This window comes from Camarhynchus parvulus, chromosome 3 (assembly GCF_901933205.1).
Source record: "Camarhynchus parvulus chromosome 3, STF_HiC, whole genome shotgun sequence".
Taxonomy (NCBI): domain Eukaryota; kingdom Metazoa; phylum Chordata; class Aves; order Passeriformes; family Thraupidae; genus Camarhynchus; species Camarhynchus parvulus.
The window spans coordinates 50,057,839-50,082,885 of record NC_044573.1 but is presented as its reverse complement, the minus strand read 5'-3'; the positions used below and the strand labels follow the sequence as shown (position 1 = coordinate 50,082,885).

Genomic DNA, 25,047 nt, shown 5'->3' with positions numbered 1-25,047 from the left:
CGCTCTCCACGCTCCCTCGTGTCCATCCCCATCACACACTTTGGATCATGTCTTGATTTGCTGAGCTGTTTTCCAGCCAGATCAGCTCCTGGTCTGGTGAGCCGTGTGGTGACACAAACACTTGTGGTAGCACAGCTCAGGGGATGGTGTAGCCATTTGATGGAGCTGGGTGCTTGGCAGTGCTTGCCTCTCTTCAAGTAGTGTTGGGGCTGGCTATAGCTGAAGAGGTCACCCAGCAGTGTTATGTCCCTGCCAGCCCATGCCCTGGCACAGTCTGTAGACCTGTGGGTACACTGCAGGCGGGAGCACAGGCTGGTGAAGGTAGAAAGGTAGAAGCCACGCCAGGGGGGATGGGTCTCAGGATCTTTTGCTGGTCACCGTGACGCCGAGAAACTTAAAAGTCTCTTTTCCCAGCCCGAGAGCTTGAAGAATGAGTCAGAGCTCTTCATGTCTTGGTCTCGAGGTTGTTTATTGCATCTTATCTATAAAAATTTTTCTCCTGCCCTCCCTGAGGTCCATCCAGCAGGACAGTTGAGGCACACTGCCTGCCCCTGGGTCGGTGTTATGTCTTTATGCTAAAAACTACGTATACAATGTTTAGAATTACTTTCCAATACTATCACCTATGTTAGACAGTGAGCTTCTACTTCTACTCTAAACCAATCTAAAAGTGCTAACATCACAGCAGAAGACGGAGGCCAAGAAGAAGGAGAAAGGCTGGACATGCCCAGATCCCTCCATCTTGCCTCCTGAACCCCCATTCCAAAATCTAGTTTTTCACCCCATGATAACTTCACTATTATTCTACCTAAACTGTTGTGGCTTGCTGATCTTCATATAAGGTGGGTAATTTGCTCCACAGGTCATAATCAAAACCACAGGTGTTTTGGGCTCCATGCCAGGGCTTCTGAGCCCCCTGGCAGGGGTCTTGGCCATTCTGGACAGCCAGAGGGATGTCCTGGGTTCCCACAGATGGGGAAGCAGGACAGGCATTTGGGCAAAAGCTCTGCCACACTACTCACCAACAGAGAACATCTCATTCACTAAATTCGGTGTGTTGGGTTAGCAAAGCAGACTGTGGTTTACAACAGCTTTAGCTTACAAACAGCTGTCACAGGATTGTTTATAACTGGATTATTTTCAGAGGTCCTGCGAGTCTCACAAGTGCTAGGTGCAAGAACAATATGCTAAAAAATAAATACAAGCTCTGACATTGTCTGCAGTTGGGATCAAGATAAAACTTTTCTTTCCTAAATTAACTATTTCTCTATGACAGCTTTCAAAAGTAAAAATTGCTTCTATTTGCAGTTAATTTTAGCTTCTACTTCATTAATTATTCATAAAAATTTATCATTGGGGACCATTTTGGCATTCCTGTTTACCAGCAAATTGCCTTTTTCATTGCAAAAATAATACCATGTCTTAGATATTCCTGAGAACTTTGAGATATAAGTTTCTAGTGCAAGTAATAATGATAGGGGGGAAAAAAAGGCCAAAAAAATGCATGGAAGATGTCTCATAGCGTGATTAATACCAACTTTATTCTGAGCCCCCTATCTCAAGCACAGTTTAAGTGAGTCGTGAAATTTGGATAAATAATTATCCACTGAGCACAGGCTGTGCATGCAAAACATGAAGCAAAAAGAACACTTTTTATGTTTTTCAGCAGAAAGGGGATGTTTTCATCTTATTGCAAAAGTCCCATACCTTTTCAGTGATTTCTCATGTGCCACTCCTCACAGCACTAACTCCTTCTTCTTCACAGCACAGCCAACAAACTCCATCACTCTTCTCAGCACAACCAACAAACTCCAAGTCCCTTCTCACCCAGCTAACCCACTCTTTTGTAGCACTCTTCTTCTTACCGGACACAGCTGTGGCCTCTTAAGGGCAGGCCTGTTCCTAATCTTTGGTGGTTAGTATAGCTGCAACTCCTCAGGTGTGAGACTCCCTTCTGCACTATCTTTATTTTCTTACATTCTATCCCTCCATAAGGGGAAGGGGACAAAAACAAATTTATGAAGGAAAAAGATCTCAGCCTTAATTACAGAAAATAAATTTCTTTTCCAACAATAGTAGAAAAATTATTTCAGCTAGCGCAGCTTGACTAGATGCAAAAGCCCATATTGTGATCTACAGGAGCAAAAATAGCCAATACATGTGTTAAAAGTTGGACATAAACTGTAAATGTACTCCAAGCTGATGGGAGCATTGTTTTGTGGTACACTTAGCTGTGATTTTATTAATAATACATAAAGCTGTCTCCTATAAGCATAAATTACTGAACATCTACAGAAAATAGATGAAAGTGTAAAATATGATGCTGTTGACTGTCTTTTTTGAGCTGCACATCATTCCCCAGTGCTCACAGACTTTCCCAGTCATAGTGGGGTTAATTAGTACAAGCGATACCATATTATTAGATAATGTAGCCCTAACAGCAACTGTTATTATTAAGGTTCATATGTTTAAGCTCATGTGCTACTGTTTCTCAATCAGAAAACATCTGGATTTCAGAAATACTTTGCCATGTATGCACATCTGTGATACAGTGAGGAGGGTTATTGTGTGTTGGAACAGGAGATGAAATCATTAAAAGCTTCAGAGGTGAAAGACTTCAGAGGTGAAAGACCTAACACTGTTAGGGTGTTAATTTATAGTAGAGGAATTTTTTTTCTGAACATCCAGTGATGGACATGCACCAAAAGAAATAACCAGACTGTGCGGGGGTTACTATTAGCAATTATGTTGCTGGTCATCTTTGCCCCCTCCAAATACACCCTGCTCCCTACCGACCCTCCAGGGAAGGCAGGAGTCATGCACCCACAGAACATCAGGCTCCCAAGGGAACAGTAGGGACTGTCCCTGTTTCCTGCAGGAATTATATGGAGACAAAGAGCCCAAAAGAGGTTTGATGCACCATGACCCACCCCCACTGATGACAGGACCTTCAGAAACACAACTGACAGACACTCTCACATGGTCCTGTGAGCCAGAGGAGCCTGGCAAGAGGAGGTGCCACATGTCATTTTGAGAAACTCTTCTCTGAAGGGAATTCTCCTCCATAAGCAACAAAGCCCCCACGTGAACAGCATTCCTGGTCTCCAGCTCCTCTTCTGTTGTTTTGTCCAGCAGGTTCCTGGATATTTAGGAAACTGCTTCTTTTTCAGGAAACTGAAAAATAAAATAGAATTAGCAACCACTGTATCACCTCATGATCTGGAGAAATCTCACCACATAAAGCACTACTGACTGCTCTAATTCCAAACGTTGAAACAAAAATAAAAACCTCACAGATGTCCTTCAAAGAAATTCAAACCAAAGAAGGAAGAGCTAAAATGGTGTGACAAGAATGTTAAAAATTATGTTCACCTACCCACAGTACAGCACACTTGAGACTCTTGCAGCAAGCATGCTTGGGAATCTCCAGGTTCTTCTCTTCTATCACATTAGTGCTGGTAAACACAAAAGATTTCCTAAGATGCTAAGAAAGTGTGAAGACTTTCCCTAGACCAAAAGAGTTCATCTTCTTTTCTATCCCTCTTTGTTTCATTTTAATCAATGTTTCCCTGTTTTAATCCCCATTTTGCCCAGCTTGAAGAACATCGTGCTGAGCAGAAAAAGCTGAAGTATCTACAGAAGAGACAAGCCCAGATCACCAAGGAGAAGGACCAGCTGCAGAGTGAGCACAGCCGAGCCATCCTCGCCCGCAGCAAGCTCGAGAGCCTGTGCCGGGAGCTCCAGAGGCACAACAAGAACCTCAAGGTGAGTGGGAGCCTTAGCACAGTACCCAGCAGTGAGGGGAAAGATGATGCTGACACCTTGCCATCTCCCTCTAGTACCAAATCAAAGGGACTTTTGCATCTGCACATGCAATATATAATTATTATATAAACACTCTGATCTTGAGGTCCATTTACATCAAGATTCCTTTGTTTCTCCTTTGGAAATATCCCAGCACTTTTGGACACTGGGTTTGCCCACACTAGCTCTAAGCCTTCCTTGCATTATTAGGGAGCTCAGTGCAGAGAAGAGCAGTGGGGCTAACAGACCATGTTCCTCAGAGTGCAGATGCAAATGCACATGCATGGACAGAGCCACAGGAACACCAGCTTTGCTCCAGTGGACTCACAGGAGGCTGGTGGGTGTTTTCATGTAATTCGAGCACTTGGACTTTTTCAAGTGATTTGTGAGGATTACTCAATCAGGACATTTGTCTAAAGACACAAAACGTCAAGACAGGAAGAATGCCAACATTATTTGTGGAAGTTGTTTGGATTACAAGAATCAGTTAAAAGAGAAAATTTTCAGGAGTGTCAAAATGCTGGGACCCATACACCATGTCTGCCAATTGCTTGGTGCATCATGCCATTTAAATGTGAAATTTATGATATGATTGAAAAAAAAAAAGTATGTTCAAGAAGAATATTTCTGTTGTGATCATCCTTTTTTTTCTGAGTGCGTGTTAGTGATAGTGTTGGTATTAGTGTACAAAAGGCCTCTGCTTTGATCTATTCAAGCCCTTTCTTTATGGGGATATAGTTATGTATAGAATTACACATAGGAATTGTCAGCAGCAAGAATTCCACCTGATATAACCTCTGTTACTGGTAATGCATTTTCATTCATTTCCACTGGCTCAGGAGTGGGACTTCAGGGTCTTGCTCTGACTTTCATTTTGTGCTGGTAAGAATACAGCTGGGAGAGGGAATAGTCACTCATACACTCAAACTAGTGTATGCCCTAGTAGAAGGATAAAAGCAGTTTAACACATAGGGAAGCTAGAAGCAAATGTCTCTGTGCTCAGTTACAGTCACGCAGAACTTCTAGTGAAAATTAAATTTGTGCCTGTCATTTGTATTAGACCCGAGCTATTCTTCAATATTGATCCACACTGATTTACCAGGCCACCTGTGGGTAAAATCTTTCAGAAGAAATACGAGCCAGTTTTAAAGTGAATTAAGGATACAGTGTACAGTGCTTTGCATAGCTTTAACTGATATTCCTAAGCAAATCATATCAGTGGAACAAATCAGTGAAGACTGGGGCATTTAGAAAAACTAATTCTAGTTGGAAAACATATTTGGAACAAATTTTTTTGAATTCCTCATACAGTTTCCCAGCTACTTTATGCTTATCAATCTTCCTACTAGAGATCATGATTTTTCCATTCTCTTTGTATATAAATACTTCCTCACACATTTCATCTTTACAATTAGGAAAGTCTCTTTTCAACATCTTTTTACCTTTTGGACTGCTTTACTTTGTAACTAGGTTCTCTAAATTAACCTATAAATTTCAGGCTCAGTTCTTATTTTTATTGTGTATCTTTGCCAGGTGAGCAAGGGAATATGCCTGAGGTGATCTGGTATTAGGAAGCAGTGTTCATATTTTCATCACTTCTTTCTAAGAATTTGGAGACCTTTTAAGAAACCCAGAATACTATCTTTCCTCTGGTTCCCATGCTATCAGTGTAGAAAAAAACCCAAAATTAAATAAGACAGTAAGAAAAAATACACTTGCAGAATGTATGAGAAATAAAGTAAAAAAAAAACGCATTCATTATCTTTATCCAGTTTTGTCTCTCTAAGAATTTTAGCATAGTTCTTGGAATATTTGCCTTTATGCTTTAGCTCCTAGAAATCTGTGAATGTCCAGAAACTCATGTTCTATTTATTTAAACGAGTGCAATTTTCTTTCACTTATGACTATACTGAGAGGGCCCAAAACCAGAAAATCCATCAAATGGTATTTTTAAAATCTTATGCTTAAATATTTTTATTTTGGTTTTGGCAGGACAGAGATTCATAATTTTTTAGTGCTTGGGATTAGCAGTTTGATTATGTTTCAAAATGTGGAAAATAGAAGCTAGGAGACTGTGTCATTTCAATAGCAAAGGAGAAAGCTGGCCTGCCCAGATCAGAAACCCCCTCTGACTTACCATGTGGTACATTATATGCACATCATGTCATGTAAATGTCATCTTCACTCATCTGGTGTGTGGAATTCCCATTAACTGCACATCCGTGCAGCCAAGTGGTGATGAATATGCAATGCAGAGCTGCATTGAAAATCCACAGGGCAGATCAGAGAAGAGAAATTTCTGGTTAGTATTGGATACCAGCCTCAAATTCTCGCTTACACGTAGTCCAGCTACTCTGATTATTTCCTTGCATTTACACAGATGTTTAATTCTCCCTCCAAGAAAAGCAAAATAAAGGTTTGTGAAATAGTGGTATGTGTTCCCAGTGCAATAAAAAGCAGCTCTGCTAAGAGCAACAGCAACTCATTTCTCTGCATGGAGTTCATGTTCTGCCAATTATCTGACAGTTTGGTAGCTACTTAGCATCTTGTAGTGACATGAACATCTCAGGTCCCTCGTCCTCCCTGCCACCAGGCATTAAGCAATGACTTTCATACAAATGTCACAAAAGTCAACAGCTTTAGTTATGGGCTCAGCTCCAAACTGGCTCAGACTGTGGTGCCTGGGAATGAAGAGCACAGTTCATTGGAAAAAGTGTTCCTCACTCATATCATCTTGGCTGATATGGCTTCAGCAGACCAATAGTGTTCTGGAACTGCCCCAGAGAGGCACGAGAACAACTCCAGTATCAATCACACTCTTCTGTTCACAAATCATCTCACATTCCTGTGCTAAATCCCAAACTGCAAAATATCCTGTCTTAATTTTAACAAGGTTTTACATTCTTACATTCTTGGCAGCAAAACATGAGAACAAAAGCAGTATTGCACTAGGACAAGAACATATGTTTGAAAGGGTAAACAGGGAGTGCAAAGGTTCAGAAAGGGCAGAGAAGAGAGAACAAGAGTTTATGGCTGGTCTCTGCTCAGTGCTGTAGCCACGCTGTTGTCCTTCTGCTCAGCCAGTTCCCTTTAAACTGTGACTGGGATCCCAAGGATTTAACAAATGAGGGCCTCTGAGGAGCTCCCCAGGACACATACCAGCCCCCATCCCAAGCAAATATCCTTCTCAACTATATTTTTCTCCAAAGCAGAACAGATACAGAGAAATCCTGCATCCTGCAAATAAATGCTTGCTGGCTCAGTGTCTTTAAACATGAATCTTTGTATTGTCTCTGTGCTCTGTATTGTATCATTTTTCTACCTCAGAAGAGCAAGAAATAAGATCTTCTGAGTAACACATATGTAGAGGGTTGGGTTTTTTACATTTACATGATTGGTGGTCTCAGGATGTCTCGTTTCACCTTGTAACAGAACTGTTTGGTGTGACATATGCACAATCCACCTTTTTTGGTTTATATTCATATGGACTTATTACTCTGGAGAGCTTTAAATCATGGTAGTGACATGTTATAAGGCTACCTGCATTATAACAATAATATGGTTTTGAGGAAGGATGTTTTGAAGCCACAGAGAGACAACCTCAGACATGCAAGTTCAATTTCTCACTCTGGCTTCTGGAAGTGAAGCACCTGCACTCTTCTGCCTGCTCAGGGCTGCACCTATGTGATGGAGAACCAAGAGGCATGAGGAGTTTTTTAAACAGTGTATCAGAGATAAAATGGAATTCTGACTTAATCAAAACTACCAAGAATTTCAAGCCAAATTTGGAAAAAGTTGCAAATAAAAATAAAAAGGATGACATTGTTTGTAAACATGCCCTTTTAAAAGAAAATTAAATGCTTCCTTTTGGGTATGCTAAATCAATAGATCTAAAAGATCTTCTGAGCAGCATTTTTAACACTACTTTGGAAGATCATTCTTCTGCTTAAAGGATTTAAACAAAAAATACCTACAAACAGCTCTATTGCTGGTTAAGCAAAATGTTTCAAAATCATTCTCACCAATGGAGAAAAAAAAATGGAGAGCTTCTCTTTCATCTTGATGCAAATTTTCTGTATGTCCAATTTCCAAGCCAGGTACTGAACCAGGACCCAACCCCCAAGTCATTTGCCCAGTTCCACGTGAAGTTTTTCCTTCCTATTAGAAGAGAGAGTCCTTCTGGGTCCACACTTTGTATTACTCTTTATGAATACACACACATGTTCTTGTGTGAAATGCAGAGCACAGCAGGGCTCCATGCGCCAGGGTATTATTCATTTCTGTGCACCAGGGTATTATTAATGGCTCCATTGCTTTCCTCCCATCATCCAAGGTGTTGGCATCCCTATTGCTCCCTGGACAGCAAAAGGACAAACATGCCCTACCTTGAACAGCAGCTGCCCTAGATCAGGCTCGTGTTGTGCATGCTAAGCAGAAATTGGGTCATTTGGTATTCACCTTACTTTATGAGCAGGGCCCAAATCAATGCCTGCTATGTCACGTTCATGATACAAATTATACCTTATTAGAGTCAGCCAAGGCTTTATTCAAATATATTTATACAAAATATCCAGATGCAGTGTTACCAGAGATTTTTATGCAAATTACTATGATAGTTGAAACCTTTTTAGAGTATGCCATTAGTATGCTGTGGAATGAGTTTTTAACGTGGTCCTGGCCTGATTTGTAACTACAGCAGATATGGTCTAGCAATTCTATATCAGGATTACCTTCCCCAGGAGGGCAGACTGCCCTGGAAGAAAATGAGGAAGGAATAAAAATAGTCAGTATTACTGGATCCAAAGCAATGAATCCAGATTCTTTCTGCATTGTCTTTTATATAAACAAATCTAAAACAGAAGTTCAATAATAGGGAAAAAAATTAAATCTGTCTGCCTTAATTCTGTAGGAAAAGACTTAAAAGCTTTCCTTGAATTCACTAGCTAGTAAATTAGTGCAAATGTTTATGTCAGTTTAAAAATTAGGGAAGGAAAATTGAGGAATTGGAAGGGATTCTTCAGCAAGTGATGGATTTCTCTTAAAAATTTAAATGCCAAAGGCCATGACTTTGATATGAAGATTCCTTGTTAAATTGAGGCATTGTAAAAGGTGATTTTTTAATTCAGTCAAAGAGAATTTTGATAAAAGAGCTTTCGACTGTTTCCACTAAATATCTATTTCCAAAGAAAAAGGTGTGATGAAGTATCATGAATCAAGACATGCATGTATGTCCTCTCCTTCAGGCTTGCTTTGACCTGAGCTCTGCTCTACATCCATCTTTATAAATGCAAAATCTTAGTTCCCTAATTTTCTCAAGGCCACTGTGTAATTGGCTCTGTAAATTTAGAATCTTGCCTAATGCTGGAGCAGATGAAAGCAAGAAAATCTCCAAAGAGGAATGCAAACACGTATAATCCTTCAAAGGGAAGCCTTATGCTACTCTGAAACAGTATTTTTCTGGAACTGCTTATTATGCCTCTCACTTACTGTGTTCTCTCCCATTTAACAACAGGAGGAAACAATCCAGCGGGCACGGGAGGAAGATGAGAAGAGGAAAGAAATAACTAATCACTTCCAGGGCACACTGAGTGAAATCCAGGCTCAGATCGAGCAGCAGAGTGAGAGGAACATGAAGCTCTGCCAGGAGAACACGGAGCTGGCAGAGAAGCTGAAGAGCATCATTGACCAGTACGAGCTGCGGGAAGAGGTGAGCAGTGCCCTGGCTGCTGGCTGGGATGGCAGCACACTGTCGGGCTGTCCCAGGGGATCAGGAAGCACTGCCAGCAGCCTGGCCATCATTCGGCTGTCTCACGGGGTGGTCCCCACCGTGCTTTTCCCTCTGAGCAGCACCGTGCCTGCAGCAAGCCTCCAGTCTCTGCGGTATGGAACTGTGGGACAGCACCCCGCCCAGGGCAGCCACGGCAGCCTTGCTGCTGTATGAGAGGGGCTGAGGCACCCAAGCAGCCAGAGGTGCCACCTGTCTGCTGAGCTGCCCCAACCCAGTCACAGCTCCCCCAAATCCCTGGGGAGCTCCCCCAGCATCCCGTTCCTCCTTCCCACTAAGCTCCCTCTGGGTACATCCCAGCTCCCTTTCCTTTAGGCAGGGTTCTGCAGGTGACAATAAATATATTTTGTTACCTCCAGAAGCAGGTTGGAGAAGGGCTCTGATGTAACCTATTTGACCCTTGCCCAAAAGCAGAAAATTAGGATGGCAGATAAAGGAGAGCCTTTGAATTTAAATTGATTGGTTTTTTTTTTTTCATTTTGACACCAGAAAAAAATCCTCCAGTAAATCCCAAACTATCTTTTTTTTTTTTTTTAGGACAAACATCAACAAATATCACAATGGGTCTTTTTATAGTTTCTAAATACATTTACTGTGAGCCTCAGTGCAATCAGACAACATTATCATACTGAATAAAACATAAGTTATCTATCTTTACAATCTGGAATGACTGATACAATACCTGCTTTTCCAAATCTGTTGAATCATGTATGAATTCCTATACTGAATGAAGGAAATGTACACTCCTCTCTTGTGGTGTCTGTGAGAAGAAAATGTAAACCAGAGGGACACATGCAGAATAATTGCTCCTATGAATTTTATATAAGTGAATTAAGAGTGGAGAAGGCTGTCAGCAACATTTATCTCCCGAAAGTCACCATGAAAGCAGACAATTTACAAGCTAGAGGAGGCCTCTGGTTTGTTTGGTCTTATCTCCAGATCCCCACTCAGGCCTGTCACCCAGGCCCTCCCTTGTGCAGGTATGTCCAGACCAAAGGGGATGTGCTGGGCTTGTATTTACACAGAGAGGATGTCATGGGCTATGCACGTCCTCCCAGTACTGCAGGTGCAATGTGTCTGCACCATCATCCACACTGTGGCCATTTAACAGCTAAAAACGTGTGTCCCCAGCATATTTATTATTGATGAGCAATTATTTGATCTTCAGTCATACTAAATTCTACTGATGACTGCATATGTAGACCTTAGAATGGGCAAAGATACTGAGGCTTTTTTTTTCTTCCAATAAATCAAAATTGATAATGTACACCAGCTTCCCTTCCCATGTTAATTCTGGCACAGTTTATTCTTATCAGAGCTGTAACTGTTTAGTAATTGCAATAGGAGTGTCTTCTTGTTTTGCAATGATTTTGTCTTTTAAGTGTTCCAGTAAATAGCTGTACATGTACGAGCATGAAAGTCTATGTAGGTAATTAAACCTGCACATTCAGCAGATTTTTTTTTTCAGCACCTTGACAAAATATTTAAGCACAGAGAACTTCAACAGAAACTGGTGGATGCCAAGTTGGAACAGTCTCAGGAAATGATGAAGGAAGCTGAGGAGCGACACCAGAAAGAGAAGGAATATGTATGTACCTATCCTTCTAATTTGTCTGTCTTTCATCTAGCTTTAGGCCAAAACAAGCCCTGCGCGCTATTTCACTAATATATTCAGGTCCAATCTGGGGTACAGTAGTAGAGAAGTTTTTATAGCTACCATCAGTGCTCAACGCAAAGTAACAGCCTCTGAAAGGCTGCTTTCATTGTCATTTACAGTTTTAGAGGCACACTGCAGAGCAGTAGGTTAGAGCCCAGACTGTTTCAGCTAAATCACTGTTACTGTGCAGTTGGTGCATGGTGATGCTAGGTCAGGTGATGCCATTGGTTTTCAGTTGTCTCTGGTACTTGATACTCCATCTCCCCACACAATATGAATGCACACAGCTAAACCATCAGAGAGGAGGCCAAGAATGTGGGATTGAAGTGAAATGGCTGAAGGATGCTATTCCCCCAGGTTCCAGACTCCCCAGGCATGCTGCCATGGATCCACTTTTGCCATGGAGGAATCCACAGGAGCCACTTGCTCTTACAAAGCCTCCTCTTCACTGTTTCCCTCCTTATACTGGTTTGCCAGTGCCTCTTTTAGGCAGGCAGGGTCTGGATCCATTTAGCAGCTTTGTCTGCTCTTCCTCCCTTTCTGGAGGCAAGGACATCTCTAGCAGGGGGACAGGGAAAAGTAGGAGGCTTGTCCTTTGCGGGCACAGCTGGGATGGAAGGAGGACACTCCTCCATCTGTAGTCTGACACATTTTGTGACTCAATCAGACTAAAATTAATTTTCTCAGACTGCCTGGTATTTTCACAGCAATCCTCACATCTAGAAAGGATCAGAGTTCAACGCAGGCACGTAGTCCCTCTTCTCAGTGGAGGCAGCAGCTCTCAGAGGGAGTGACAGGCTCTCATCAGCTGGAAGAAAGCTTTAGTTTTCACCAGTCCTCCAGCTAACTTGGGAGCAGAATGAGAGATTTCTATAAAGAGAGGACATTTATCCCTTCCCCATATCTGGAAACATATTAGCGCAAGCATGGCTCTAATGGGTATCTTAAAATATTCAAAATAGATGAAAATATGGGGCTCTAAGACTTGTTTTTAGAGCACAAGAGAAACACAGCATACACCTCTTACCAAAAAACAGCCCATAAGAACATTTATCCTCTTTCTCTGCACTTATCTTGCAGCTGGAACACCCACTCCAGCTCAGCTTTACTCCCTGCTAAAGAGTGAGGATGAAAACGAGCTGGGGCTTCTCTGTGCAAATCTGCATATCACTGCATGACAATTTGTAGTCCAGCTGACTTATTCTCCTTCACTCTGAAACCTACATAAAGCCAAACCCCAAAATTTCATTCATGACCATTGATTCTTGGCAGATTTAAACTCCAAAAATCTCCGGATGTCCGAGAAATCACTTACAATGGCAAAGCAAATATGGGCTTACTTTACTGATGTCACTGGGAGTTCTGCTAATGAGTACCAGATTTCAAATACTGAGGCGAAAAAAACCTCAAAACAGAAGATATAAAAGACCAGGCAGTGGCTCTATGGAAAATTGGCATATACAGCCTTGTGTCAATGACCTTTCATGCTGCACCTCTCAGAACATGAATTTTGGGACTGCTTGTCATCTGTGACTGTCCCTATTGTAGCCAAAACTTCTTTGTATGTATTATCCAGAACTGGTATGCACAGACTTGGTATTTTCATTTCTTTTAAAGCACTGAAAGGCATCACTGTCTACAATTAGGAATGGAAGATTTTCTTTTGGGCTTTGCTGTGTGTAAGAAATAACAGGTTTGAAAACAAGCTACAAAACCTTTACGCAGTGGGTGTATAATTGTATGCACAGTGTACAAAGAATATTTTTCCCATTGTCCAAAAGAATGTGTAAAAATGCTGTCCTTGAGGTAGGCTGGTGATGTGGGGCTAACATCACCTCCAAGTGTGGTAGATTTAGCTGCAGAAATTAAGGCCAAAAGCCATGCAATGAGTCAAGGCATAATTAGGCATGTCACGATTCATCACGGGTAGCCCAGCACCAGAGAGCTGGCCTACACTTGGCTCCCACCTCCATCCTATTGATGTGCTCTTAGTCCCACCCACCCAGCCATTGTGCGTGTGTCTGTGGGAGTAATGTATATACATGTATGCGTGAAATCAAGGTGCTTTTGATGGAGTTCTCTCACTTAGCTGTTACTCTCTCCAGCTCAGTAATGTGCAAAGTTAGAACAGTTTTCAGAACCTTTCCCTCCATAGAATTTTCTCATCCTTATGCATGACCGTTGCTGCAGGATTTTGCAAGTGTTCTTAAATGAAAATTATTGTATGCTTTTATCTATTTGATTACTCTTTGAAGGCTCACTTTGATGTCTTCCCATGCACTTCTTCCATGTGGGAATCTTTACCCCTGTGCAAAACTTCTTTACCTCAGACAATGAGAGGCGTTCCCTCTTGCAGAGCGTGTACACCTCAAAAGGAGGTCATCTCATTGCTTGCACAGTTCACTCTACACATGCATTAAAGAATGCAATTCCTTGTTGAAGCAGCTGTAGTTCCTAACATGTGGTTTCCACAAAGGGACATCTTGACCTAAGAATGCAATTTTATCACCATCCCACAACTGGTCAGCACTACATAATTGGAATTTAGAGAGTCTGACAGCCAAAAGAGAAGCTTAATTTTCACTAAGCCAGCCCCTGTGACTGTCTGGGCCTCCAGCAGCTACCATAGCTCTAATAATAGAGTGTAGCATCACCACCCTTCACTAAAGTGCTGCTCTGTAAACACCACATGCAATATTTATTCGTTTCTTGATACTTCAGCCTCCTTGTTACCACTTCATAGTCTATTAATAAAAGTATCAGTTCTGATTAATTTTCTCCCAGCTTGGTGTTTGCAGATGACCTCAGGCTGCATAAGAACATGTGCTAATTTGAGCAAGCCTCTCTGTGCCTTGCTTCCATTACAGAAGCGTTTATTAACTCTTGGATTTTTGTTGACTGCAGAAGTTATGTGGGTCAATAAGAAAGAGGGATTTCATTAAGAGGCAAAAGAAGCAACTTTTCTTTGCCTTCTCTGTCCATCTGTTGTGTTGTGGCCGAAGACATGGTGTAGGAGGTGGGACCATTTCATTATTCCAGTCACATTGGATATGGAGGTAACCCTAGCTGAAATTGAAGTAATTCAGATAAAAGTCCAGTCCTTAGAAGTAATGACTGGCTTAGGGACTGGGTTGCTCTGAAGGTTTTTGAAGCACATTTCATTAAATCATTCAAACCCTGTAAATTCTAAAAGACACTCTAAAAAATTAGATATCAAAGAAAGGTGAAATTTAAAAATCCAGATTTCATCCAGAGTTTTAAAAAATTTATTTCATTTTTTGTACATGAAAAGCACCCTCTTCTTTTTGTACATGAAAATACCCTCTTCTGAGAAAATAAATGCACAAACTGATGCTCATTTAACCCATGCCAACTCTTTTTACTGGCCATGGCATATCCTATTTGAAATTTTAATCAAAAGACCTGAATTAAAGAACTTGATTTATTTCCATAGAATCAAATTCTCAAAATAAATATTGAGGCAGATATAAAATAAGTACAACACATAATTTCTTCATAATTGAGCTGTAAAACATTCTTGTCTAGGAAACTTTAGATGTTAAAAAATCAGTAGGTCCAAATAAAAAGACCAAATTGATGGAAGAAATATTTTTCTAGAGCCAATATACATATGTTTATATATGCAGCAAATCTAATTCAGATAGTCTCTGTGCCACAAAGAGCTGGAGACCGTCAGCATTTTAGGGTTCATCCTCAGCTCTTTTACCAGGTGGTATTTCCATAGTTTACATATGTTATTTCCAATAAAATGGTTAGAATAAAAGTTTTTACTGGGGATCAAATACATTTTCGGCATGTGCTTCTACTTGCCTTTCACTTCCAGTATAAGATCCCCTGACGTACGCAGTCCTTTTAATTATCAATATATTTTCAGAGCCCAGCTGTGCTATTTTAAATACAATTTACAGTACAATTTAAGTTCAATTTAGTCCAACAGAGCAAAATCCTGTGGTAAAGTAACTTCTTTATGTCTCATTTCTCAAGCTATCATTAGCATTCTTCTTCTAAAATATATTTGGCCTGGCTAATAAAACACTTTATAAATGTTTGGTAGACGACAGAGACATTTCTTTAACACCCTGGCAAATGTTTCCTGCTTTTTTATTAAACCAACTGCTAAAATATTACTGTGTACTTTGGAAGTGCTGACTCAGAACTGTAGCCAGGAAAGGTCTCTGCAAACCTCATTCCTCCAGTTCTTTCAGCCTTGACCAATTCTCCACCTGTTTTATCTGCAGCCTGCAGATTAGAATGTGATTTTGCCAAACAACTTGCAGTAGGGAACCACACCTTCCCAGAAGAAGCCAGGGAAGAAATTGCAGTCAAGGTCCTCCTGGGCTGCCTACTTAACCTGAGACCTTTATCACCCTGAGCTGGAATTCTCTACTTGCCACTGCAAACAGAGCCCAAAGATAACAGATGGCAGTAAATGAATGACATTTGCTATGCACTGGTTTCTGAAAACTCCCAGATTTTTTAATGCAGGTCTGCCTGTGACCATCCCCACATGCTAACTCATGGTTGTTAATGCAAAAGGAAGTTTGCTATTCACTGGAGAGCAGGAATTTGGCTGGAGCTGTGCTGAAATGAATGTGCCAGAAAGTATCATAACCATTCTCTAGAAGTCTGGTGAAGATGTGGTTAAATACCACACTTTTTATAGTCCACTGTACTGCACAGTTAATTCCAAGTAGGTTTTGAACTCCTATTCAAATATGCCCATGGAATGCAAATAGCCTGTCCCATGTCTCAGGATAATACTAAATAGTCTGCCTTGCCTAACTGCCCTGACTATATTCACCTGAAAGTTAGGCCACTCCTTATCACAGTAACAGGAGTAGCTGGAGCATGAGGATTTCCAACTGATAATCTAGGGACCTAACAATTTTTTCTCTGTTGCCCAAAACACAGCTCCTGAACCAAGCTGCAGAATGGAAGCTCCAGGCCAAAATGTTAAAGGAGCAAGAGACTGTCCTGCAGGCACAGGTGACGTAGGAGAGGTGATTGCATGGTGTGCCTTTGTTTGCCAGTTTTTAACCCATGAGGCACATCCCAGGTAAAGTATCCCAACTACTTTCTGTGTATTCCTTCCAGCCTCATTCTACATCCCACAGACTATTGCAAAGGAAGCAGGTTATTTTCAAGCCAACTGTAAGGTAATGCCCATACTGCAAATCATACCCTGACATGTGGATTGTTTAGTCTAAAAAAGAGAAGAGAAGAGGCCATTTTTGGAAATTTTTGGTATTTAAAAGAGGTTTACAAAGATGGAGAGAGATTTTTTGCCAGGACATGTGATAGGATAAAGGGTAACAGTTTTAAAGCAAAAGAGGAGAGACTTCTTTTACATATGAGGAATAAATGCTTTGTTGTGAGGATGGTGAGACACTGGAAAATGTTGCCCAGAGAAGTTGTGGATGCCCTGTGCCTGGTAGTGTTCAAGACTAGCTGGATGGGGTTTGAAGCAACCTGGTCAGTGGGAAGTGTTCCTTCCTAAGGCAGAAGGATTGGACTACGTGATCTTTAAAGGTCCCTTCTGATCCTAATCATTCTTAAGTGCTGATTTATGAGTATTTACAGTGCTCAACCACAGAACAATGTGTGTGCCTTGATTATTCACCATAACTACCTTCAGGCAGGTTTCTTATACAGCAAAGCACTGGAGTACATACATATCAGGAAACAAGTTTACCAAACTGGAGCTGCTGTGCCCATTTGCTTTTCTGAACTGGGGTGCAAAGGCAGCATTTTCATTAACAGGAATTCTGTCTACTAAGGGCTTGTAGAGAGGGGTCTCTAGGATTTCAGTGCTTAACTGTAATTTGAAACTTTCAATAAAATAAAATTACTTGCCAAAATTACTCCAGGAGTCAAGCTGGACTGAAAGGCAGTAACACCAAGACATGGGCAGAATATACTACACTTTGGGAGCGATGCAATAATCACCTCGAATGTTCGAGTGAGACCTTGAATCAATGAGTGAGAACACCAGATGACATTAAGAAGAGAGAGTATCAGTAGATTTTCTAGATTTAAGAAAAAATTGTGTAGATTCTTTGACCTGTCTGTGAGAAAGATTCCCCCCAAGCAGAACCTTGAGGGGTGTGGTGTCAGTCTGTCAGCCCCTCTTGCAGCTGCCGATCTCCTCACCCATCAGGAAGTGCCTCCCAGCTCTTGCTCACAGCTAATCATACAGGCAAGTTGTCCCAGCTTTTTCCTTGCAGATGGTCTAATTGCTGCCTGTTGAGCCATCAAGAAATTTCAGTCTTAAACTGATAACCTGGACACATGCTAAGAGGGGTTTAGTTTTTTCTATGTTTTTTCAGAGGCTGAGATAAGCCAGTGTCACGTCGAAGAACATCATATAAACTGCTGCTGATAATAGTTTGAATAGTTGACAGGCTCTGCAATGAAACCTCCAAGGCCTCCAACTGAGTCTGTCCTGACTGCAAACCTGCTCCCAATTTTCTCAGAGTTGTTTTAATTAAACTTCTATGTTCAACCAGAAGAAAAAAAATATGCAGGCAGATCTCCATAGCCAGCTTAATGAAGCTGGAGTTATTGATTAAAAAATAGAAGATTTGAAACAGAAAAGGTGTTTTTAGAAAACACCAGTCAAGTCTGTAAAAGCACTGAGAATATATGTGCTCCTCCCAGGCTTGTGCAGACAAAAATTAGGTGATTAGCTTCCTGAAATTAAATATGCAGTTAAGTGCATTGCTCAAGTGTGAGAGCTCTGTCACTTACATATCAGCCATCATTTGGAATTACTGGGAATAATAATATTATTAATAGTGGTTTTTTTTAATTTTTATTATTTCCAGTATGGTAGCACCAAAGGACCTCCCTCATGGACCGATGCTGTAATGCAAGGTGTTGTGCAAGTGCAGAACAGAAAGAGCATAAAGAGCTCTTTGACACAAACAACACAAAGCAATAAGTAGATATTATGCCCCATCCCTGGAAGTGTTCCAGGACAGATTGGATGTGACTTTGAGCAACCTGGTCTAGTGGAAGTTGTCCCTGTCAGTCTTTGGGGTCCCTTCTAACACAAGTCTTTCTATGATTCTACAAGTAACAGAGGAACAGCTGAATGGAAATTTATGAGAAGATGTTGGGTCATTGAGATAGGGAGAAGCCACAATATAACCTTCACAGTGAGATATCACTCTGTTTCAGAAGAGGTGATGAACACCCACTTCTTCCTTGAGCTGGAAGGAACTGAGGAAATCATATTCATGCCAGGCAGTCTCTGGATGGCACAATGTGCCAGAGATAGCCAAAATGCAGCGCTCCAAATGGTGACAGGGATCTGGCACCAGCTGAGGAGGCACAGCCAAACTGCGGTGGTGCTTCCCAGGATGCTGCATGCTCTCCCCAAGCATGATGCTTAGGCAAACTATTTTAGGCAGACACATTGAAACCAAATAAAAAGATAGAAGCCAGCTGAGGCCTTTAATGTTTGGTAGCCAGCACAGGGCAACTAAACCATGGCAACCAAGAAGAACATAACAAGGCCAAAGGTGTGTCCCCATGGTAGCATCCTCTCAGCATGGCAGTGCTGAGGAGCCCCATTTCCCAAAGCCTTGCACTCACAGCAGTGCTGCCGCTGTCCTCCCTTCCCACACAGTCCTGCTGGATACAGCAAGGCAGTCCTTGTCTCCCTGATCTTGGAGCACAAGTGCATGCTCCCAGCGAGTGACATCTCTCACAGCCTGTTCCCTGCCACTGTGAAAACATTCATTTATTATTCAGTTTAAATTGCAGAAGCTATTCTTAGTGCTGTGGTGCTGCTTAGGGACCCAGCTGAGGTCAGAGCTTGCCCTGTTCAAATGTGAAATGTTTTTGACCTAATTAAACAATATGCAAAAATTGAAAGGGAAAGCAGAGACAGAGTTGAGGTGAGCTTTTTTAAAATAGATCTGGGCTAGGAGCCTCAGTTCTCTGACTCCCACCTCTGCTCCATCACCTGGCTTTGGGAAGCTCAGGCATTTCTCCTTAGAGCTGCAACGTCTCTTCCAAATGTCAACATTCCACTACTACACCTGGTAGCAGCGTCCCACCTAGGCTGTGGAACTTGGGCTGCTAAAGCAAATCCCTCTGAGTTTTTGTTTGTGCCTAGGTCACAGCTCTGGCTACAGCCTTGTATAAATACAAACATGCAAGCTTCGTGTCAGCTAGCTCTGACACTGGCACCACAGAGTGCTCTGTATGGGTTAACCTCCTGTGTCCTCACTCAGCTCTGTGGGGAAGGGCTGCAGCCTGTGCCCTCCTCTCAGCCTCCAAGGCTCTTACAGCCCAGGCTATACCTGGCTGGAACCCTGCATTTGTGGCTGTGGCAAGGGGCACCATAAAAACTAGCTTGAACAAGCAAGATACATAACATAACTGTACTCGAATTCAAAATCAGAATGAAACCCACCCCACTATTAGCAACATTTTCTAAATATTCTTTCCCTCAGTAACTTCACAGAAGTATCAGGGGAGGGGCTGAGTTGGCTACACCCCCTCTACACTAAAGAAAAGTTCCTAGGTAATCCTTCATCCTGCTCCCTGCTGGTGTGGAGAAAGAAGGCAACCAGCTTGCACGCACATACTGGAATACTGCAGGCTGCTCTTGACCCTCCCGGTGCTCTGCAGCCACCCTGCCTCAGCCACCACATGTGACACCATGTGACATTTTTCCTAAGAGCTGCCAGGCTGGACGGATGAAATGTCTGACGACCTAAATATCTCTAGGGATGTTCTGGCACCAGAAGGAATGGAACAAGCTGGAGCTGGTCTTCTTTTCCAAAGGGAAAAAAAAACATCTAACAAACAAATAAACAAACAAACAAAAACCAACCAAACAAAACTACAACAACAAAAACCAAACCATGCAGGAAAAGCTGAAAACAATAAAATCTTACAGAAAAACTAATCTCAGATCTTTAGAACATTTGTTCCCCCAAAACCATCTGAAGATTCTAGATACAAAAAAATTGTAATAATGAAAAAATACAGCCACAGATAAACTTTCACATGGCTGCCAGGTATAAACTGATAGCAAAATATGGAGTCCTGGTAGTCTGAAATCTGGCACATTGCAACAGAACTTTGTTCTGCTCTGCTTCTCAGAGTGAAGTGAAACTGGTAAAAGAGGCTGGCTGGGGATGGCTTGCTCTGTCTTTGCTGGCCTTGCCTGCAGCTGCAGTCCAAAACAGAGCTGACAAGGTGCCCTCTCAGCTTGCTCAAGCTGTAGTGCAGGGATGCACCCTGAAGGAATCCAGTGCAGAATCACAGCAGCGTGAAAATGAAGGGTGGGCTGTGTTTACATGCCAGGTAACATAGAAAGTGAGCAGTGACACTCCTTTTCAGCAGGGGAGTGCAGTGAAGCACATCAAGCACTGCCAGTGCAGCTCCTGGCCACAACCTGAGCCACCAGGTGGAGAAATGGAAGAAGGGAAACCATAACTGCAGCAGGGTGTGGGGATACCTCTCCCCCAGCTCACTTACATCAAAAGCATCCTAGCCAGGGTAGCACCCAGGTCCCAGCCTGGCTGAAAGAGTGCTCAGAGAAATCCACAAGGCAGGTGAACAGCCAGGCAGCCATGCAGTATTGACCTCCTCTGCCAGGGCTGAAACCCCCACGTTAAAGCTGGGGTTTGGTGACATCTGCATGGGGAAGCAAGGCTTGGAGCTCAGGCACAGCTCTGCTCACGCTGGCTCTCACCTTGAGTTAATCACACTGAATGGTCCTGCGCAGCATCAGTGGTTGGACCAGTACAGGTTAGTCCTTGCCCATGGAGATGGGCCAGGGATCAAAGCAAGGCAAATGTTTTCACAAGTCTTGATATCTACAGAATTACTTTTCTTCTGGACACCCTCTATAGGGATACCACAGCTGCAACATTCAGGAGAGGAGAGCATCCATAACTCCCAGGTCTTTTTAAAATCACTTGCCTGGCTCTTTCTACTAAATTCTTACTCAATTTATCTTTCTGCAATGGAGGAATCATAATAGTTTGCAACCATAAAAAGTTGCAAAGAGTTTCTGTTCCCTGATGTTTGTGCTTTCATGGTCTCCAAACAGAAACTAATTTCCATACCCAAACACAATACTTATTTCATTATCTTCTACCAAAGTAGAAGTTCACCATCCTGGATGTTCTGAAATTAGTGAGGTGTTTTTTTTGCTCTCTGTTAATACAGATCACTCTCTACTCTGAAAGATTTGAAGAATTTCAGAAAACATTGGCCAAAAGCAATGAAGTGTTTGCCACATTCAAACAGGAGATGGAAAAAGTGAGTAGGAGCTCATGCCTGAACTCTGTAACTGATACTTTCCTTTTAGATTTTGATATTTCTCACTCTAATAATTCTACCTGAGATGGGGCCATCTCTGCACATTTTGAAGAATAATTTCATCAACATTCAAATAAGATTTAGGACACACTCAGCCACGACTGACAGCACGTTAGATTTGAGCTTTGCAACCTGAACAGCAGAAAAGAGAGTAGAAAGCTCTCCATTTCAGCTAAAACTGAAAATGCCTGGAAGAATAAATATTTTACTTAAAATACAATGTGGTGGTTGGGTACAGATCCCTATGACATACCAGAGGGGGATTCTGGAGCCACATTTATCAGACCATGTTCCCAGGAGTGCCCAGAACCTTCTGGGTGACTGACAGAGAGTTTGACATAGGCTACACATCTTTTACTAGAGTGTGTTGGCAGAGCTGAAGCCCACCAACCCCTTCACACCATGTGGAAACAGTCCAAGAGACTGTTTTCTTGCAGCTGGAGTTCTTATTTCCTGTAATGAATGGCAGTTAAGAACCAAACACATCTACATATTGTACATATTTGTAATAAACAGTGTTCTGCTCTGCCACCAAGGCTCAAAATCCTCGTGCCCTGATCCAGGCAGCACCTAATAATTCCTTGCAGAGAGTTCTGCCTACAGAAAATCATCAGGAAAAATGGTGCAATTTAGCTAGTGGTGTGTTCTGGAGGTAGTATAGAGGGGTGACTAGTCCAGGGGGAATTTCCCTGGCCTTGAGGGCCCAGAAGAGCCATCTTTAACTTCCCAGCAGTCTAACACTGTAGTCTGGTAAAGAGACAAACAGATTCCACCAAATTCTTTGCCTTTTGTTTTTGTGGTAGTTTGTATGCTGGAAGTTGGCTATAATCAACTGGTCCTACTGTTGGGACTACAGACTAGAGGCTGAAAGTGATATAGCAGCTACTGGAAATGAAATCCATCCCTTAACATAAATTATTACTTAGCACAGACACTACAGCTGCTGGTAGCAGAGCTCTGAGTAGGGCCAAAGACTTGAATAAAGGGGCTGCCCTAATTTCATCTTTAGCATGGAATTTCTGTTGTGATGCAGCTTTTCTTCCTGATTCTGTAGATGACAAAGAAAATGAAGAAGTTAGAAAAGGATACTGCTACATGGAAATCCAGGTTTGAGAACTGTAACAGAGCATTACTGGACATGATTGAAGAGGTGAGCAGTCTTTCCCATCTTGAGATGCATCCTTTTCCCCACGTAAAACTTTAACTAGGAGATGAGATAATCCCAGAAGCCAGTGAAAATTTTATTCTTGAATCTAAGGGTCTTTCTTTTAAGCTACCTTAATAATTGGATTTCTTTAGAGAAAAAGACAATCCCAACTGGTAGTGCTTTTAGATTGTGCAGGCATCCACTACATCCATGAGAAGCTGAATTATGTAACTCTGAATTTTAAGTCCTCTAAAAACGGGTGATTCTCAATGCTCTCCCATACAAGCAAATTGGCATTAGTTCACTTCATGCTACTTTCTGCATAAGAGCATCCACCTAGGGAATTAATGTGTTCTAGCTAATGAACTTTAAAATCATGCCTTTCATTAACTTCCTGTGTAGTCAGACTCTAAGAGTCAAAAGCAAGTACTGTGTCTCACCATACTTTTAAATGTGCTGTCCCAGGGGCATTGCAAAGGAAGTTCATAAGCACATTGGAACTCATTCAAAAAAGATAAGAGGCTGCCTGAAGTTTCACCCCAAACATAAGCTGAACTGGGACCAGATCTTTCTGGTTAGCTTTGTAGCTCTGTGCTATTGCTATTTCTATTTTTATGGATTTCTGTATCTCTTGTTTCCTCACTGGGTGTAGAAAATGTTCCAATTCAGGATGCTCTTACAGAGCCCAGAAGCAAGATAAACAAAAAAAAAAATAATAAAGCAGCTCATTTTCCTCCAAATTCACACCCACACCAACCAAAAGTCTAAGCAGGTTTTTGGTTGCTTATCTGCATGGACATCCACTATGCTTTTCCATCTCTCCAGATCATCAGCAGGTACTCCTGCAAATATATTTGAGTGAAATTGATCTGAATATGTATCCAGAATGTTAATACATTGTAGTTACAGGGATGAATTTCCTCTTGAAGCTTTGGTCCCAAACACCATAGTTATTGAAGAGCAGCTGGTGAAAGCCAGCCACCTGGCAGCATCCTCTGAAGGCTGCTCAAATAATTTCCTAATTGCCAGTTCCACTAATGAATTGCATGCACCCAAACTGAGCCTGTACCTTTGCCTGATGTCTTTGACTGCAGAAAGCCATGAGGTCCAAGGAATATGAGTGCTTTGTGCTGAAAATCCAGAGACTAGAGAACCTCTGCCGTGCTCTGCAGGAGGAGAGAAATGAATTGTACAAAAAAATAAAGCAAGCACAGTTCCCAGAAGAGGTGAATGGAAATGGCATCTTAGAAGAAGAAGAAGAAGATGATGAAGAAGATGATACTAAAACAACCCCCTCCCCCTCTGAGCAGGAGAGCATTGAGCTGCATGAGAGTGACAAGAGGATGCTGAAGCAACTGGCTGAAGCTTTCAGGGTATCCCACAGGGCAGAGGAGTCCCTCCCAAGCAACAGCAGCAATCCAGAGCCCTGTGACACTCAAACATGTAATGCCATCCTGGAGCCAGAACCTCCTGCTCCTCTCACTCCACATTCAGAGGCTGGGAAAACCTGTGAGCAGCCCAGCACGAGCACACCAACACCCACTGAACACACACCAGCACCCACTGAAAGTATGACAGTGCCCACTGAGAACGGGTCAAAGCCCACCAAAAGCACGCCCTCACTCCCAGACAGGGTGCCAACACCTGCAGAAAGCGTGCCAGTGCCTCCTGAGACTGTGCTTGTCCCCACTGGGAATATGCCAATACCTACTGAAAGCATGCCAGCAACCCCTGAAAACGTGCCAAGCCCCACACAAAACACACCCATCTCCCCTGGGAATATGCCAGTACCCGTTCAGGGGCCACCAAAAGCTGCAGAATGTGTGGATGGCCCAGCAGATAGATCTGTCCTGGGGCAGTCTGGGAAGCAAACAGGGGACACAGACATGGAAGTGGTGGATTGAAGACACCATGTGTCCAGGCTTGTCTTCTGCAAACCAGAGCTCTGCTTTGTCCTCTAAATGGATACCTTTTTTTTTTTAAGAAACAAAATTGGTTCCTAAAACACACTCATGTATTTGTATGCAAATGTAATGCACTTCTCCTTGCTACCACTATCCAGTAATAATGGGTCTGCAAATTTTGCAGTCCTTCATCTGCTTGAAGTATAATATTTTCTTAATGACATGGAAATACAAGGAAATCACAGGAACTCTTTTTCCCAGGCATGATGAGTCATCTCATTCAGGAAAATAATTTTAGTGTTGCACCTCCATGTTTCAAAAACCAATGCAATTCTCATGCATATATTTAAACATTCATAATTAATTCTATCTATTCATTTTGATA

The 25,047-nt window shown here is 42.1% G+C and overlaps 1 protein-coding gene across 1 annotated transcript in view; it reads left to right on the top strand.

Annotated features, from left to right (window-relative positions):
- Positions 1-24,662, top strand: part of TXLNB (taxilin beta) — a 41,083-nt gene extending 16,421 nt beyond the window's left edge. Inside the window, exons 5-11 of the mRNA XM_030945686.1 lie at positions 3,595-3,765; positions 9,317-9,511; positions 11,058-11,177; positions 16,179-16,253; positions 21,459-21,551; positions 22,666-22,761; positions 23,853-24,662. Of these exons, the coding sequence (XP_030801546.1) occupies positions 3,595-3,765; positions 9,317-9,511; positions 11,058-11,177; positions 16,179-16,253; positions 21,459-21,551; positions 22,666-22,761; positions 23,853-24,662 (1,560 nt within the window). The remainder of the gene's footprint in view (positions 1-3,594; positions 3,766-9,316; positions 9,512-11,057; positions 11,178-16,178; positions 16,254-21,458; positions 21,552-22,665; positions 22,762-23,852) is intronic.
- Positions 24,663-25,047: the final 385 nt, after the last annotated feature.